This window comes from Oryza glaberrima, chromosome 3 (assembly GCF_000147395.1).
Source record: "Oryza glaberrima chromosome 3, OglaRS2, whole genome shotgun sequence".
Lineage (NCBI taxonomy): Eukaryota > Viridiplantae > Streptophyta > Magnoliopsida > Poales > Poaceae > Oryza > Oryza glaberrima.
The window spans coordinates 28,132,489-28,151,248 of NC_068328.1; the positions used below are offsets into that span (position 1 = coordinate 28,132,489).

At 41.6% G+C, this 18,760-nt stretch overlaps 3 protein-coding genes across 5 annotated transcripts; 1 reads left to right on the top strand and 2 right to left on the bottom strand.

The window, feature by feature from the left end:
* Window positions 1-174: 174 nt before the first annotated feature.
* On the bottom strand, window positions 175-2,156 carry LOC127765548 (uncharacterized). The gene is made up of 2 exons (XM_052290464.1): window positions 1,598-2,156; window positions 175-660 (listed from the first exon to the last, which is right to left on the bottom strand). The coding sequence occupies exons 1-2, from the start codon at window positions 2,021-2,023 to the stop codon at window positions 487-489; spliced, it is 600 nt and encodes a 199-aa protein (XP_052146424.1). The 5' UTR covers window positions 2,024-2,156; the 3' UTR covers window positions 175-486.
* Window positions 2,157-5,059: 2,903 nt separating this feature from the next.
* LOC127765792 (ACD11 homolog protein) lies at window positions 5,060-7,189 on the bottom strand. Its single transcript, XM_052290751.1, has 4 exons — window positions 6,630-7,189; window positions 5,995-6,167; window positions 5,501-5,646; window positions 5,060-5,379 (listed from the first exon to the last, which is right to left on the bottom strand). The coding sequence occupies exons 1-4, from the start codon at window positions 6,900-6,902 to the stop codon at window positions 5,273-5,275; spliced, it is 699 nt and encodes a 232-aa protein (XP_052146711.1). The 5' UTR covers window positions 6,903-7,189; the 3' UTR covers window positions 5,060-5,272.
* A 6,734-nt stretch (window positions 7,190-13,923) lies between these two features.
* LOC127766536 (14-3-3-like protein GF14-F) lies at window positions 13,924-17,797 on the top strand. 3 transcript variants are annotated; one of them, XM_052291601.1, is made up of 6 exons: window positions 13,929-14,132; window positions 15,325-15,780; window positions 15,874-15,952; window positions 16,304-16,426; window positions 17,138-17,254; window positions 17,366-17,797. In XM_052291601.1, the coding sequence occupies exons 2-6, from the start codon at window positions 15,374-15,376 to the stop codon at window positions 17,420-17,422; spliced, it is 783 nt and encodes a 260-aa protein (XP_052147561.1). In that variant the 5' UTR covers window positions 13,929-14,132; window positions 15,325-15,373; the 3' UTR covers window positions 17,423-17,797. The 3 variants fall into 3 exon arrangements, with proteins under 3 accessions (XP_052147558.1, XP_052147561.1, XP_052147560.1); XM_052291598.1 differs by having other exon boundaries at window positions 13,924-14,132; window positions 17,138-17,797; XM_052291600.1 differs by lacking the exon at window positions 13,929-14,132 and adding an exon at window positions 14,207-14,342 and having other exon boundaries at window positions 17,138-17,797.
* The last annotated feature ends 963 nt before the right edge of the window (window positions 17,798-18,760 follow it).

Consider the following 18,760-nt stretch of genomic DNA (forward strand, 5'->3'; position numbering starts at 1 on the left):
CATAGGATAATATGTATAGATTAATCTTGAAAATTACTTCAGTATAATCATATATATTTATTAATAGCTCTACATATATTCAGAGTCATTTTTAGGATACCGTGTTCTCGTCTAAAACAATTTTTTTTTCTAAATCGACATTTTTTAAAAAAAATCTGGAGAGACTACAGAGTATACATGCTTCGTTGACTGAGCCCCTTTCAGTTGAAGTATGCAAATCATTCAGGCACAACAAGTATGAATAAAACCCACTGCTGAATTTCATACCGCTATCATCTATATTCTTGTTTTCTGATCTCCAACATAGGATCATCCAGGGGAAATTTAGTACACAATAATCGCCAGCTAATTATCATAAAAACTACCCCTTTCCAGCTGAGTGAATCTTGTTCTTGTACCATCACGTACATGTCTTGCTGACTTGTAGAACCCTATAGCTCCAATAGCCAACCTTCATTTTTCCATTTCCGATGTCTTCCCGACGTCCTAATCAAGAGCCGGTGCCACCTCGGTTGGGTTACCTTCAAACACATCAGAGCCTGATGATTCTGACTCTTCCGGGAACTCCTGTGTTTGGACCGATTCCTTGTAGGAAGGAGTTTCTCTGAAGTCTGTCGCTCCTTCGTTATACGTTGCCACAGCGAACCCACATGCAACCAGCTGCAAAAGTATGCAAGGTCAACAGATACAAAGTGAGAACCAACATACAATTGTAATTTTATCAGGTTCTCGAGAGATAACATGAATATAATCGATCAATTGATGGTAAGAGGATGGAATGGCATGCAAAGTTATCTCTGCAGATCAGGCGGAGACATGCTGAGAATAATGTTGAACTGATGCGTGTCAATGAAAAAGCACCAGGTGCTATCATCAGTTTAACTCAATTAAGAAATGTCAGATGATGTCTTGCTAAATAGCATGTAAAGAAATAACTTCATGTATTCAGCGGCTGATTTATTTCCACTATTGAAATAAATGTATTCAGCAACCGAGCAACACACACTTTCTTTTCCATCCACTAGATGACTAGACACTGCAATGGAATCACTTGTGGCAAGTAATCAGTGTGCTAAGTGCTAACAAGCAATGCGATCAAATCCTATATATATTTTTAGAAGGCGCAAAAGCTTTGTGCGTCAATATATTAAAGATCAAATCTTACATATGAATGACCGTAAATGAATTTGAATGAGTATGATGTCTGATACTCTATAGTTTAGTTGGAACATCAAGCTCATACAATCACTCTAAAATTTGAAACTTGTAACTTCAGCCCCGGACAGTGCCATGGCATCTCTTCTCATCACATTGAAGGGCTTGTCCGGAAGTTGTACTTCCATTATCGAAGGTTTTGTCGCATGCAGATTTCCTTTTTGCACAATTGCACATTTTGAAGTTTCAGAATAGAAGCGTATCAATTAGCTGAAATCTAAGTTTCACTAACTGCACCAAGCTAAAGATTTACTTCTGAGCACTTGAGCATGGATTACTGATAACAAGTTACTAGTTTCCCAACAGCAGTGCACAAAACGCATCAACTGCAGTAAAGCGGCAAAGTAATGGAGGAGGAGGAGGAGGAGGAGGAGGTGCTCACGCCGAAGAAGACGCCGAACGCCCACATGTACTGCACGAAGAAGCCGAGGGCGTCCCACTGGGGCCCCTCCCAGAAGTCGGGCTTCTCCGGGTCCGGCAGCTCGGGCATCGGCGTCGTCGACACCTCGAACCCCAGCGGCTCCCCTTCCCAGTCCACCCCTTCCCCGGCGGCGGCGTCCTCGTCCATGTCGGGCGGCGCGGGCGCCGTGACGCTACCGCCTCCCCGGCGCTTATTCTTGCCGCGCTCCTCCAGGCGCCGCTGCGTGCGGGACGAGACGCCGCCTCTGCGCGCGCGCGCCACGTGCAGCGCGGCCCGGCTGCCCACCAGCGGGAGGTCGAGCCGGGTCGCCGCGGCGGCGGAAGCGGGAGGGGCGCGGCGGCGGACGGCCGCGCCTCCGAACGGCGTGGGCGAGGTGAGGAGAGACATGAGCCGGCGCCGGCGATGTGACGTGGAGGCTCGAGAGGCTGGAGCTGCTGCTGCGAGCAACTCCTCTTCCTACTGGCTGTCGACGCTTCTCAGGATCTGTGAGGGCTGGGAGTGGGAGGGAGATGAGATAAGATTTTCATTTTTTTTCTTTTTCTCCTTTTGTTTTCTAGTTCCGCTTCTCAATTTTTCGTTTTTCATCGTTTCAGTCGTGTAGCAGGAGCGCTAAAAGCCATAAAGAAACTCGGGTGTTACTGCGTTAGATTTCGCCGAAAAAAAATCATGAGCTAGTTTTGTCTGGTACTCCATTTCAAAAGAGAGAAAATTATATGACATTCGGTGATTTAGGTACTTGTATAATTAAAGTACTCTCACTATTTTATATTATAAGTCATTTTGCCTTATTTTTAAACCATTCTTCTTAAAACTTCTAGCAGGTTTATAGAAAAAAATATATATATATATACCACCAAATCAATTTTATTAAATCTAACATTGATCAAAGCTAAAGAAACTTGACTTTTAAAAAAAAAGTTAAAACGAATTATAATATGAAACGGATGTAGCAATTTTTTTATCAAAATAGGTTTGTTTAATGCAATAAGTTTGTAAGATGGCCCAATAGAAATATTTTTCAATAAACAAATCTAACATGTTATTTTTATGTTTTTAAACTACTGTAAAATTCATTAGTGGTTAAAAATTTTAGAGTTTGACTAGACCTAATTCAAAACATCAAGGATTTATGATTGGAGAGGATAGATTTATTATCATAATATAAATATAGTGCTTACGTTGAAGAGTTCATTCTTCCTTCCTTAAATATACCAGAAAAACTATAGAACTGTCTCCCGTTCTAACGGAATGACTCAATATAATAGAGCACGACTGTTTTCCTAGATCCATTTCTCAGATCCGTTTTCTTCCCCATCTTTCCCTGAGCTGATCGCCATCCTCCACCTCCCTCCCTTCCCCGACTCCTCCAACCCACATCGATCCCATGTCCGGTCACCGGAGAACCAATTGACGTCGTTCCTAACCCTAAGGCGTCCTTCATCCTCCTCCCCCCTTCATACACCAGATTGGACATCGGTGAGAGAGATCGGCGAGGTCATGGGGCCATCGGGAAATTGGTGACGTCAGCAAGCGGAAGGTCATTGCGACAGCAAGATCGGCGTTGTCTTCGTTGAGGACGGAGAAGAGGGGAGAATGCAAGGCTGAGAGTGAGGGGGACGACACTACAACAAAACCATTGTTTGAAGACGTTTCACTTAAGTCATTCTATTAGTCGTCTCTCTTTTATAAGTAAAATTGAAATAGAGACGATGTTTGAGACGCTTTATTAGTTGAGGACATAGTTTAAGATGCTTTACAGGTTAGCACAAAATTAAATCGTTTAGAGAGGAATATTGAGACGTTTTGGAACGTCTCATGTGTAGAAATTAGTTTTGAGACGTTTTTATTATATCCGTGTCATCGTTATTAGATAATATATAATTATTTATATAGAGAAAGAAGAAAATAAACATATTGTTCCTAATCGTCATCATCAAATACCATTATAAAAAAGACGAGTATCTGCTACAGGACGCTTGTTTGAGTTGCAATATAAAAAAAACTATCTATTTACCTTCAAGATTGTTCACGTTAATGACTTGGTTAGTGCATGAACTTTGCAACCTGCAGGTGCTGTGTTCAAGCCCAGATGAAAGCGTTAATATCAAATATATTAAGATGTGCGTGCCTATATAAAAGCGTCTCTATATTTTGTAGAGATGCAATTTACACGTCTCTAGCAACGTCTTAAATAATATAGGTACGCTTTAAAAAACGTCTCCATAATTTTGAGACAGTGCAAACAGAGACGATCCTACGACGCTTTATAAAAGCGTCTCAGTTATCTGTGGGAGACGAAATAAAACGTCTCTATCTTACAAATAAAATGTCTCCGTTGGGTTGTTTTGTTGTAGTGCGAGGACCAGGGCACTGACGACAAGGTGCTTCCTACGCGTCTCGAGCTTGCCGCATTGTGCTCCTCGCTGCTCGTCTCCATTGTTTGTAGGTACGTCATCCTCAGTTAATACCGGGTACCAGGCCTGATACCTCAGGTGTCAGGTACTAGGTATCAAGCATGATACCTCGGGTATATCCTTGATACCTCGAGGTATCAAGCCTGATACCCACTGGTATCAGACTTGATAGCCAGGTATCAGCCGATACCCATAGGTATCAGGTGCCAAGTACTAGGTATCAGGTATCATGCCACAAGGAGGAAGCGCGGGTTGTCACTTCCTAACCAGCCAGTGAACCATTTACCACCGATTTCTCCTCTCCTCTTCTCACTCCTCTCCTGTTCTCCCTCTCTCCCCTCGACACGCTCCCTCCTTTACTACTGTTGATGCGGCCCGCGAGGGGGGTGAGGGACGTATTAAATCGTTCTAATTATATTTGTGCTTATATTTTTTATAATCATGATTGGAAGAATGATTATAAAAAATTGTGATTCTAAGGGCTCCTTTAAATTGCAATAATTTAAAAATGTAGGAATAGAAAGTGATAATATATGTAATCCACAAGAATATGTCGAACATGTATTGTAGGAATTTTAGAGGAAGAATATTATCAAGATTAGACTTGAAAGGAGAGATGATGCATTGGACTTCCAAAAGGAAACCAAAACCAAGAGGTTTGGGCTCATGTTTGAAATTCCCCAAAATATAGAGGAAAAAAGGATTCATATGCAATTTTTCTAGCAAATCCTCCAAATGGAAGGGCTCGGAAAAATTCCTATAGGAATTTAATCCTACGAATTTTCTATGAAAATAATGTGTTCCAAAGAAGCCCTAGACATGATAATATTTTAGTTTGATGCCCTGATAATATATATTTTTGTCTCTGGTATATTTGACGTTTATGATAAGATTTAGATAAACTTCTTCAAGAAAAAAAAAAGGCATCAATAGTTTCTCAAATACCACTTAATTTAAAAAGAGATCATCGCAACACACATAATTTTCACATAGCACCATCCAACCACCATTTCTCTGTGCCCAATCGCTGGCAAAACAGGTTATCCATGATCGTACTGAATCACCATACAGTTAAACATTACACATGACTCTGCGAAGGGAGTCAGGGTGAGCATCCACCAGACAACCACACCCAAGGCTACATAATAGCTATGAAAAGAACAAAACAATGGCATCAACGACAGCTTTGTCAGCAGCTGCAAATATGAACTCCAGTTCAGTTTCACCAGTCTAGGCTAATGCTCCTCGAGAGGAAAAGGTTGTCGATGTAGTCTATGATAGGGCTAGAGGCATCGATGTATCTCCTCATCTCCTTCTGCACGGAGCAATCTGCAGTAGCAACACAGCACCATTTAAAATCACAAGAACGCAGAAAGATCTTCACCCAAAGGAGAAATACTCATTTAAATTCCTGACAAACAACATTCAGGGATGTCGCATTTTTGCGTACCAGTTTCGTTGAGCCTCACGATCAGCTGCTCCCTGCTTGGAAGAGTGTACATCCCAGCACCAACAGCCTTCCTGACCGCCCAGCTGTGAAACGGCGCGCAAACCTGCCCGTAAGCTGTCGTAGCAGCATCATACAGCGAACATTCCCTGCAGAAAAGAAAAAAAATGAATGCCAGAAAGGCCGTAAGCTGTCGTCCATTAGAGCAGAACAGAACTACCTGTCAACTGTGTCTTATATGAGTTACGGATGCCAACTGGCCAATAATTCTACCAACTTAGCCACCATCGGCTGAATCTGAATGTATATGTAGTACTAACAATTGTCGCCGGCTAGCCTTGCCTCAGAGGAGGACAAAAGGCACAATGAACAAGTTGATGAATATTTATTGGTACGAGACAAGTTTCAGACTGTCCTGGAATCGCCTGATATGCTTCAGATTTCATTTCGAATTGAAAAAAAATATGGTGTGCTTGGGTGAGAGGGAGGCGACGTACTGGGTGGAGAGGAACTGCTCGAAGAGAACCTTGATGAGGCCGAGGCCGAGGCGGACCCTGCGCAGGTTGCGGGAGTGGCTGCCCTGCTTCTTGACGCAGTCGTTCTCGACGTCTTTGTCCAGGATGTCGTTCAGCGTGCCGTACGACTTCGCCGCTCCGATGAGGTCGTTCACCTGCAGCAGCAGCAGCAGGATTGGTCATTCACAAGGGAAATCGCCGTTAGTACATTTCTTGCCGCCACAAGTACATTTCTTGCCGCCACAAGAATTCTTCGTGGCCAATCAGAAAAAAGAAAGAAAGAAAGACGCAAAGTCGCAAACGCGTTTTCATGGAGCATCGTTGAGAAGTTTCGGTTTTTTTTTCCTTTCTTGGTTTGCTTTTCTAGCGCAAGAAAATAACGGAAAAGGAATATTCCAATTCAGGGGTAGGAGGTGAACGCTGCAAGATCTAATGGGGAACAGGGGATCAAACAGGAATAAATCGAAATTTAACCAGAGTCAAAAGCGAAATTTCTTGATGCGTTGTGATGAAGAGATCCAAGAGACAAAATAAAGAATGAGAAAGACAATAAAATTACCAAGAACAACAACCACGAACGAGATCGAGAGCGGTGTGGGGGATGGACGAGGGTTTACCTTGGCGACGTACTCGATCTCGGCGAACCTGAAGGCCATGCCGAGGCAGCTGAAGAGGACGGAGACGAGCGCGCACGTGTCGCCGAAGGGCCCGAGGCGGAGCTCCCCGCCGTCGGCCTCCATCCTCCGGGCCAGCTCCTCGAACGCCTCCGCCACCGCCGTCAGCGGCGTCTCCATCCCCTTCCGCGCCGCCACCACGGCCGCCGCCGCGTCGCCGCAAATCGGCTCCGCCCCCGCCCCCGACCACGGCGTCTGCGACCTGAACCCGAGCATCCTCTTCCTCCTCTCCTTCCCTCCTTCCCTCCCTCCCTCCCCGCGCGCGCCGGCCAAACTAGCCAAGGCACCACCACCACCACCGCCCCACCAACCGCGCGCCAACGGACGGTGCGGTGCGAGGGTGCCCGAAGGACGCGCGCGCGCGTGGCGCAGGTGGTGGGATTGGGACGAGGCTGGCAATGGCGTACGCGGCGACGCCTATGTATAGGAGGAGGAGAAGAGGAAGCCGGGAGAAATGGAGAATCTCTTTGCCCGTGTGGGAGACGAGGAGGAATGGAACAACAGGGGGCGAGCTGGTCGGCAGATCGGACGCTTCCTTTATATAGGCATCAGCGTCAAGATTCGTGCTGGGATATAGGAGTACGTGCCACGAGCACGAGTGCACGAGGTGGAGTCAGCCAGCGAAATGTGAAGAGTTGAACACACAAAAGTCACGGGGTCGGCAAATTTTACACAAAAATATAAAGTGCATGTTCTTACAAAAGGGAAGCATTGCCTTTCATATACTTGTCACTCCTTACTATCCAGTTTTTAACATTTGGGGCATGTTCACTTTAATGACATTTTCAACCTTATCAAGTTTTGATATAGTTGCCAAAAAAATGGCTACATTTAATTTGCTGCCAAATTTTGATAACTATATAAGAAATCTTGCTAAAATTTGGCAAGTTACCAAATTTTTGGCAACTAAATTTTGGCATTACCAAAATTTGGTAAGTTTTTTTTGGCATCAAAGTGAACAGGCCCTTTATCACCCATCTTCTATGTAGAAGTTTTATAGCACTATATACTTAGATTGAGAAAAAAATATTTCTTAATGTGATATCCACCGTTCTTTTTCGCATTATTCAAACAATTTTAAAAATTTAAAATTAACATGATAAATAAATATTAAATATATCATTTTATAAATATATAAGTTCAGATTTATAATATTTGAGTTGTAATAAAAAGAACAAATTTATATGTAAACAGTATATACAAATTTTTTTCTATTTTTACCTTGCATGTTTATAAAGCGATATATTATATATTAATTTATTTTGTTTCTTTTTAAATTTTTCATGACTGTTTGAACGTTATGCAAAAAAGAGGGGATATGCATTAACAATATAAATTATAGCATAAATAAAACTTTCAAGAATTTTAGTTAATCATTTTAAATGTATTAATGGTTAAAATCGAAACACTAATTTCAATGTAGGAGAGTATATGACCTTAATTTGTTACTACTGCTACTCATATTTTTCTACGAGTAAAGAAAAAACTAAGGGAAGCTTCCGAAGATGTTTGCATTGAGCCGGAATTGACCGTTGAATAAAGCACGGAGAATCGGAGATGCATCTGGGAGCTTCTTCCTAAAGTGACCTTGACTAGTGTAACCGTGTGAGCCATGACCTGTACCCAAAGTAATCTAGGAGCATCAAAGCGAATATACTTCTCTGATTGCGCAAAAACCTTTATATGTTTATGGCCCTGTCTAGATCCTATTTCAAATTTTTTCACTCTATCACATCAAACGTTTAAACACCTATATGAGATATTAAACATAGACTAAAATAATAACTAATTGAATAGTTTACTACTAATTTGTGAGACGAATCTTTTAAGCCTAATTGCTCCATGATTTAATAATGTTGTGCTACAGTAAACATTTGCTAATGATGGGTTAATTAGGCTTAATAAATTTGTCTCACGATTTACTGACGAATTCTATAATTAGTTTTTTTATTAGTGTCCGACCACCCTATACAGATATGCTAAAATTTTACATGCCTGAATTTAAACTCCCCCTTATGTTCGTGAATGTACTCGTTCCCCCAAAAATATTAAGGAAAAAACAAACAAACAAGAGTACTCGTTCCAGCATGAAAGCAATGCTAAACAGGCAGTAGACAGTACTACTAATCATTATATGTGTTACACTAAAAATGTAGTTTTATGGAACCGTGCCAGAACTTCAGAACGGGTCCGGCTCCTCCTGCGCCTCGTTGTGAAGCACCACTAAAACAGTCTGGATATATCATTGTCGTGTACAAAAATGATTACGAGTCAAGAAAACGACCCGAAATAATGAAAAACAACATGATATAACAGGTGAAGATTCAGGCATTTCTTAATGCTCGAGAGCTTCGCAACGACCTGGATTTCTTTTTGCTACCTATCGGTTTCGGAATGCTTAAAAACTCTTGAACATTTCGCATCTTCGGGCAGGCGCCGTCGTATGATTTTTCCGACGCAACCGCAACTTGCACGCTGGAATGCTCACGCGCGAGGCCCAGTGACACCGCGAAAAGCACAACCGTCTAAACTGTCGATGAGCTGGTAGTGTACAGCTGCACATGCTGCGCATTATTGCGAAAAATTCTGGGCAACTGTTATTGAGCGGTACGAATTCAAATATCGATGAACAGGTTATTTGTTCTATTTTTTAAGTTTGGTTTAGCTATGAAGCAAAATTCAGACCGCATATGCTTTTTGTTTAGTGGTGATTCACATCGGGGTGCTTTAGACCCAGTTTGAAACAAGCAAAATAGGAGCATGAAACAAAATCAGGAGAAGAGAATGCCTCATCAGTTCCGTTTTGTAACCCTTTTATTAGTTCCGAGTTGCAAACCGGGACCACGAATCCGAGAACCAAGTGAAATAACTGGGATTATCTTTAGTCCCGATTGGCGGTTGATGGACTAAAATGGTAGCACCACGTGCATATTGATGGTTTTTTTCTTTTTTTTATTGTTTTTTTTTGCTGTTTCCATCGAATGAACATCACAAATTCACATATCAAGATTTTTTTTCATTGTTTTTTCTTAAATTCACATATCAAATTCACAAACTCACAAATCGAACATCACATACTCAAATTCATAGATCGAACATCATAGTTCAAATAAAAAAAATTTACTGATCAAATAGACACAACAACAGATTCACAAAACATATGAAAAAATGTTCATCTAAAAACATCTAAAGTCACAAATTCACAGGCCGCCTGCCGCCGCCCACCCCCCTCGTGTGCCGCCGCCTGGTACCTCCCCTCCCATCAGATCCGACGGAGGGGAGGGCGACACCGCCCGCCGCCGCCGCCGCGGCCCGTGAGAGGGGAAGGGGAGGAGGGTAGGGGGCACTGTCGCTGCCGACGCCCGCCGCCACCGCCGCGGCCCTCGAGGGGGGAAGGGGGGAGGGGGGAGATGGCAAGGGGGTCGCTACCACCGCCCGCTGCCGCCGCCGTGGCCCACGAGAGGGGAAGGAGAGGAGGGCAGGGGAGCCACCGCCGCTGCCGACGCCCGCGAGAGCGGAGGAAAGGGAGGAGTGGAGGAGATAAGGGAGAGATAGAGTGTGGGAGGCGCGCGCAGTGGATTCCGAGAAGATAAGGGTGAGTGAGAGGTGAGCGGCAACGGTTTTGTTTTTAAATTTTTGGTATCAGTTGGATACACCAATCGAAACTAAAGATTTAAATAATCTTTAATCCCGGTTGGTGTTACCAACCGAGACTAAAGTGAGGATCTTTTGTCCCGGTTGGTGCCAACCGGGACTAAAGATCCTTAGCCCCTTGACAGGCCGTTGAACCGGTTGGTATCATATAGTCCCTTTGGAGTTTTTTTAGTCCGGTTACCATAGGAACCGAGACTAATGTGATTTTTGGCCAACCCAGCAAATATGGTTTCTCCAGCAGTGAACGGAACTCCAAATCGGAAATATTTGCCGGGAGTGAATTGTAGTGCTTCCTTCATAAAGAAAACCTTAAGCATAAGCATATTTCATTTTTCTGTTTCTATATAAAATGAGATGGTCATTTATGTGGTTTTTGTGTATTCGAGACTTAGATAAGAAAATGTGTTTAAAAAAATCATCTTTCCATTTCGTTTAATAGTGCTATTAAATTATTGATCGAAACTTGTACAGTTATTTATTTTATTACTTGTTTTTTACATTTATGTACAATTTTGTTTTCTTTATTACTCCCCCGTCTTTAAATATTTAACGCCGTTGACTTTTTTAAACATGTTTGACCGCTCGTCATATTAAAAATTTTTATAAAATATGTAAAACTACATGTATATATAAAAATATATTTAACCATGAATCAAATGATAGGAAAAAAATAATAATTACTTAAATTTTTTAAATAAGACGAACGGTCAAACATGTTTAAAAAAGTTAACGACTTTAGAGACGGAGAAAGTATATGCGAGCGAGATATTTGTTTTAATGAAGAAATATGTAATTTTTAGATGGAGGGGAATATATACGTACATCCACGCGTTGCCACGCGCCCCAGCGCCGTGCCGTCGAGGCATCGAAATTCGAACCACGCAACACGGCAAGTCGGCAACCGAAAGTGTCAAACTGTCATCAACCACATTTACCTCCCCGGTCACGATGTATACAGTATACGTATACGTGCTATTCGACGCTGTTTGTTTGAAATTGAACGCTAGCTAGCGCTTGCACGTTGACTGTTGTGCACTTGTGCTCACCTGTACTCCATACTTTTTATATAAAAAAACAATTTCTTGTTTGACATTTTTTTAGAAAGTTCATCGGGGGAGATTTTCTACCTGAATTTTTTTATTAGATTAGAAAAAATACTTGTGCGTCACAACGGGTGAAAATTATTTTAATCTTATTATTGTTATAGTTAAGGTGAAATATATTGTGATAACTCGTTTGGATATATATATATATATATATATATATATATATATATATATATATATATATATATATATATATATATATATATATATCATGAGATGTAATTAGGAGTCCGATCGTCTTAACTTAGTATGCGAGTTTTTTAAAAGAGATTATACGATTCCTTCTATATTTTTAAAAGCGAACGAATTTAAAACTGATTTAAATACGGATCTGTATTTCTAAAATCGAACAAACTTAAAAAACGACTTATTCACGGATGGCGTACCAAAGTACTGGCAAAAACATCTTTAAAGGTACTTATTTGACGTGTTAGAAGTGGTTTTTATAGAATGAAGAGAATATGCACAAACAATTTCATCACACTCATTATTAACATTGCCTTACAAACATGCAAGCCATATAATATTATTATACTATAAAAACATTTTAATTGGGGATACTGGTCAGGATCTGAATACTTTAGTTGGAGCATTGGGAGTTTGAGACTATCGTCAAGTGTGTCCAACTCACCTCGACAAAATGAGGGGAATTCTGCTGGGAGACTGGGAGGTGAGCCATGCCAATTGCCACGGTTCTTGATAGTAAGTGCTCTCTCTCTATCTCTAATACAAAACTATAGTATGACACAAACTTTTATTTAGATTTACAGTATTAGTTTTGTTTTTATGAGACGGAGGGAGCGTACATCTTCTATCAAATATATACTTCCGTCATTTTAGCCTTTTTTTTTTTCAAAATGTATGTCGTTTTCATATTTCAAAAGTACGTATTTTAGACATGAATTTTCCTTTATGAAAATATTTTCGAATGTAAAAACAGCATACATTTTAATCGTTACTTTGACAAAGACAATCAATAGCGTGTGGTTTTTGTTTCGACTTTCAGAGCAGTCAGCCAGTCACAACTCAGAAAACCGAAAAACCAGAGTCCTGATAATGGGACTGCATGATGACGCTTTTTGGGCCATCGACACCCTCTCGCCTCGCTGCCTCCTGGTGGGTTTGAAATCTAGAGTTGCTTTCTCAGATTGGGCCGAGAGTTGTGCATATGACAATTTGGCCTCAATAGATCTAAGCAACCGTTTAATAGTCTAAAAACATTCTGCATCTTCTTATAAACGGATACAAATGGTTTATAAGTCAGACATACTAATGCATATAAGTATGTACTACTACTAGAATTATAGCACTACAGTACTACCATGAAAATAAAAAGAAAAAGAGAAGCACAAATTCATACCTTCTCAAACACGCTGCCATTAATTAGGAAAAAATATTAGCATACGAAGAATTTCTCAATACTCCACTGTATGGTACTCTCCAAAGGTTACTTCTGCTACAGGTTTCTTTCATTTGCCGATTTCCTGGCAAACTCAAACAGAAATCTCGTTCACAAATTTCCGCGCCTCTGATTAATTACACATGAATGAAGTACTGCAGATTCCTGCGACAAAACATTTAAAACCCTTTTGTTCCAAATGAGTACTATATTTTGATGACTTATTTTCTTCAGAGTTCAGACATTCCATGATCCTTTGAAATGCAAGATTGTAAAATCAAAAAAACATAAATGCGCATGGATAAAATGTCATACGCCCATTGAATTCGGATATAGAAATAAAAGACAAGTGAAAGTTTTCATATGAAATGTCCTATTACATAGAAATTCCAAATGAATCTATATACCTTTGTTCCAAAGGAGCATATTAGAATCCAACTCTTCAAAAACTCTTCAAAAAACAATTTAATTTTCTCTTGTTACAAAGGTGCACCTTTACGAGTTTCTCTTAACCCAAATCTAACAGTAACAAAGTGAGTGTAGCTCGACTAGTTAGATCCTTGTTGTGGCACTAGCCTACATGGATTGAAATTCTAGACTTGACAGTTGATGTTAGTACCCGTATTTATGGCTAATTATTCTTTCAGTAATAAACGAGGTACCCGTCAATAACGATATGTCCGTCATGTCTTTGGGTTTATAATGTGTTTTTTTTAAAAAATTAACAGTGGTTTTTATACTACTAGTATGCTGGTACACGGTCGGTGCACTTGTTTAGCCGCGCATACCACGTGACGCGATCGGCGCACGGTTCCCTCCCCGGTCCGTAGGCCGCAGCCACCCCCACCCCTCCAGGTCAAAGCCGCCGGGGCAGCCAGCCAGAGCCCGGCCGGTCCAATGGCGCCTTGCCACGTGCCCCCTCCCTCCCCACCGGTCCACTGCGCCCATCCCACGCAGCCCCCCTCTTCTCCTCGCGCGGACTCCCCGGTTTGACCGCGCATCGCCACGCGTCGGCTCACCATTGGCCGGGGCCGCGCCAAGGAGAGGCCAGGCGAGCTTCCCGAGGAGCCGCACCCGTCGCTTTCTAATTTTTTCTTTTCTCCCACCCTCTCTCTCTCTCTCCGGTCTCCACTCCCTCCGCTCCTCCGCTCCTCGCCTCTTTTACCCGCTCTTCCCCCCGATCTCCCCGGACTCCCACAGCCGCAGCGAACAAATCCCGCGCGGGTTGGGAAGAGCGAGCTCGTGAGGAGAGCAGAGGGAAAGCGCGAGGGGGAAGGAGGAGGAAAGGTGATCTCTTCTCTCCCCCCCTTTTTCTTTTTTCTTTTTTTGCTTGTCTCGCTTTTTATTTTTTTGCTACCTTTACGGTTGCTGGGATTTGGGGGAGTTGGTGGTTGGTTGGTTGGTTGGTGGTTGCGTGAATCCGAGGGGTGAGGAGAAGGAGGGGGAGTGTTCGTTCTTGATCTTTCCCGCAGTTGCACTTCGATTTGAGATTGCTCGGTACGGATCTGCAGCTGTTGTTTTTGTTTGGAATCGTGTTAGATCTAGGGTTGGAGGGTATGGCTGTGTGGGGTTCGAGGTCAGATCTGATGCGAAAGTTTAGGGTTCTTGGTGACTGTGAGATGTGGCTGTGTTTAGTTCACGCCGAAGTTGTAAGTTTGGTTGAAAATTGGAACGATGTGATTGAAAGTTTGTGTATGTATGACAGGTTGATGTGATGGGAAAAGTTAGAAGTTTGGAAAAAAACTTTGGAACTAAACACACCTCGTTTTATTTTCTTGCCATGTTTACTGGAGATCGTGTTGGGGACTGTAGTGAAGACTCGAGATCTGCGTGGAGGAAGCCTGTATTTGATTATTCACACGAAATATGCACGCATAGCTGTTCCCCTTTCGAGCTAATTCGGTTCATCGATCTATCGTTTTTTTTTTTTACCTATTAGATGCAGTATGCCTCCGTTGAACTGCAGATCTAGTCATTTCGCTGCTGTTCATGTTGTTTTGAACTGTTAGTCTGTCTGCTTGCTCTTCTGTGGAAGAAGCAGCAGTGGCGCTGTCGTTTTCTTAGCTTGAGGTCTGGTGGTATTGGACTAGATCACTGGTTTGGCAGCCACTTTCTTGTTGATTTGTCTGACGGAATCACTCGAAAAGTAAGAAAATAAAATGGAGAAAGTACTCTAGTGAAAGGGGGATGGACTAGAATATTTAGTTGCCTGAGAATGATTCCTTTCGTTCATGGAAAAGGCTCGCGCTTGTTGTCTAATTGGGAAAATGATGTGCCATCCACTTGGTTGGAATCTGGCAAAGTCGTGTGATTTGTATGATCTTCTTGGGTTTCATCCATTGTTCCTTGGGTGGATGGTGTCTATTATGCTTATCTCCACTTGGGCTAGTTTTCCGAGAACCGTATATGTTCTTGTAAATGGTCCACAAGTGATATAGTAGGTTGTATCTGTGTAAGTGCTGATATGCATTATTAGCAGGTGCACAAGGTCAGACTAAGTTTGCGTTGAAGAACAAAGGAGAGGAAAAATGTCGCCTGCTGAGGCATCGCGTGAGGAGAATGTGTACATGGCAAAGCTTGCCGAGCAGGCTGAGCGTTACGAGGAAATGGTCGAATTCATGGAGAAGGTGGCAAAGACCGCTGATGTTGGTGAGCTCACCGTTGAGGAGCGGAACCTGCTTTCTGTGGCTTACAAGAACGTGATTGGTGCTCGGAGGGCATCGTGGAGGATCATCTCTTCTATTGAGCAGAAGGAGGAGAGCCGTGGGAATGAGGCATATGTTGCATCAATTAAGGAGTACCGTAGCAGGATTGAAACTGAGCTCAGCAAGATCTGTGATGGTATCCTTAAGCTTCTGGATTCCCACCTTGTCCCATCTGCCACTGCTGCAGAGTCCAAGGTGTTCTACCTGAAAATGAAGGGTGACTACCACAGGTATTGATTTCTGGTGTTTCAGGAATTAGCAGTATCTAACAGTTTACCTTTTTTGTGTTTCCTAAGGTTTATTTTCTGGTTTTGAATGTATAGGTACCTTGCTGAGTTTAAGTCAGGAGCTGAGAGGAAGGAAGCAGCTGAGAACACTCTTCTGGCATACAAGTCTGCCCAGGTTGGCCTCCGTGTACTTTTGCGGTGTATAGCGGTGATATTTAGTTTGCTATATCATTATATTTTTCTTGGAGTAGCTTTATAAGTTCTGATATTTTTATGTCATTCCTACCAGTGATTTTTTATCCTCCATGCTGTATCTTCTTCACTGTAGGAAAATACTTCCAGTCTTGATTTATTTTATATGTTCAATTTTCATTTATGGGATGCATATTTGCTCATGTTTGAGACATACGCTGCTATTTATGGCATGTATCATGTGGCAACGTTGAGTTATTTATTGCAGCTTCATGGATTTTGATGCATATTTATCAGCAGAAACTGCACACGATGACACTTGATTGCTTTTTAGGATATTGCACTCGCTGACCTGCCTACAACTCACCCGATAAGGCTTGGACTTGCACTGAACTTCTCAGTGTTCTACTATGAGATCCTGAACTCACCAGACCGTGCTTGCAACCTTGCAAAGCAGGTTAGTTTTTCATTTTTTTCCCTTTTGAAGTTTGTATCTTCTTGGTGTCTTGTATTACTTAATAACCTGAATATTTGAAACTGAAGGTGCTTGATTGCTAGTTTTTCATGAATAGTTATGCATTTTTTTTATGTAGCAAAATTCACGTGCAAGCATAGAATTTAATTTTGTTTGGTAAATTGAGGGAAAATAACTGATGATTGCTTATAGTATGCCTGTTACTAAGTAAAGTAAATCTTCTGTCTTTGTATTCTGTTCAACCTTAAGAATGCCGTTCACTGTGTTTTATTATGCATTCAGATCAGCTGTGATGCGCCCTCTTGATTTGTTTTCAGTATGTATTTATCTACTCCGCTGCGTGTGTTCCATGTTTCTTCTAGTTTGTTGCATGCTTTTTCTAGTTTTTAGCACATCACATTAAATTAGCTACTGCTCAAATTAACATACTGAACGGGCTAATCCTTCAGTTTTTCATCTAGTTACCTCTGTGAAAAATGTTGATCCTGTCAATAAATTTCTGTTCATATCTGAATTGTTTTGTCCCCTAGCTTTGATCCGGATAATACTGCTTTTTAAAAAAAAAATCTGAAAGATCACCAATTAAAGCTTCGTGTCCCTTGAAACTAGAGCTTGTTTTCTCACTTGGTAAAGTCTGATGCCCTCTTGTCTAGGAATATACTGAAAGATGCTAACTTCATGTCTTTATTTTAGGCGTTCGACGATGCTATTGCTGAACTGGACACTCTTGGCGAGGAGTCTTACAAGGACAGCACCTTGATCATGCAACTTCTTCGTGACAATCTGACTCTCTGGACCTCTGACAATGCGGTATTTGCTCTAATATGCTTATTATTTTTCCTTTCATTCATTTATACTGTAATTGTTATCAAAACGATTTTCTGGCATCTAATCTTATGTTCCTCTGTTCTCTCCCTTCAGGAGGATGGTGGTGACGAGATCAAGGAAGCAGCGAAGCCTGAAGGAGAGGGCCACTAATCTGTCCTGAAGTCTATTTCTGAGTCCATTTACTCAGCTACCTGCTGTATTACTGGATCATAAGATGTACTAGGATCAATTGCTATGTGGAATCATAAGATTAGGGCTGCGTATGTCAAAATGTGTCGAGCTGAAGTTCCCAGTGGACACAGTTTATGTGCACTACATTGCTTCCGTGACTTATTTACTAGTTAATTAGCAACTTTCAACCACTTCCTGTATTTGCAGCACATTATTAGTATCGCTGTATTAGCGTTTTCCATGGGCTGGTTATGATTGAGAATACAGGCCAGGCATTGCATGTCCTTTATTTGTAAGCTCGATGTGGACACGTTGGAATTCGTGCTTTTCTTATTGTCATGAGAGTTGAGATGATGTTTGGATTGGCGGCATCCTGTCCGTCCAAGGGTCAATGTTATTTTGAAGGCTAGTTCATTTGACCCATGAACTCTTCAGTTTATCTAAATACAACCATAAACACAGTTTATCTAAATATACCCATAAATACATTTGGCCCCCTGACGCAGGATGCCAAGCTTACAAATCTGTCATCTCAGCAGCCCGGAGGCTTTCGGTGGGAGGAGTCGATCTTTTAACTTTTTTTATTTTAAAAATAAACTCCCCTAAAACTTATTTTCAAATAGAGCTCTTTTGGCATGGCAAAGTAATGCTACCATGCCAGCTAGTAAATACGTTATTTGATCACACCTGATTTGGCTAGCCTGATAACGTTGTTTCGTCGTGCCACTATGGTTGGCGTGGCATCATAAAATTATCATATTACAGGTGACATGACTATTATTTTATTGTTTCGTCGTGCCACTATGGTTGGCGTGGCATCATAAAATTATCATATTACGGGTGACATGACTATTATTTTGTCATGTTAGGTGGTTTGGCGTTACAAAAAGATTTAAATTTTAGAAATAAGTTTTTAGAGGGATTATTTTTAAAATTGCAAAGACAAATAAATAATAAAATTTCGAGTCTCTACCTTTAGGCTAATCGGATCTATATATCAGCTAGGAAGCACTTGAATAAAATGCATATAAAATCATGACGATGGCGATGGTTGTTTTTGCTCAATTGCTCCAAGCAGAAGCGTCGATCCCATACCCAATCCTACACCTCTTCCCTGATAGCCTCTCGTCTTCTCTTACCTCCATTGACATAGCTATTGTATGAGATTGAATTTTTCTTATGCTTCTTGCTTCGTTTCAGGTTGAATCACAAACATGATGAGTCGTACGCTGTTAATGATTATATTGTAGTACTAGTTCATACCCCATGCGTTGCCGTGAGACTTTATGGTTATAAACATCTTCATAACTTTTAGTT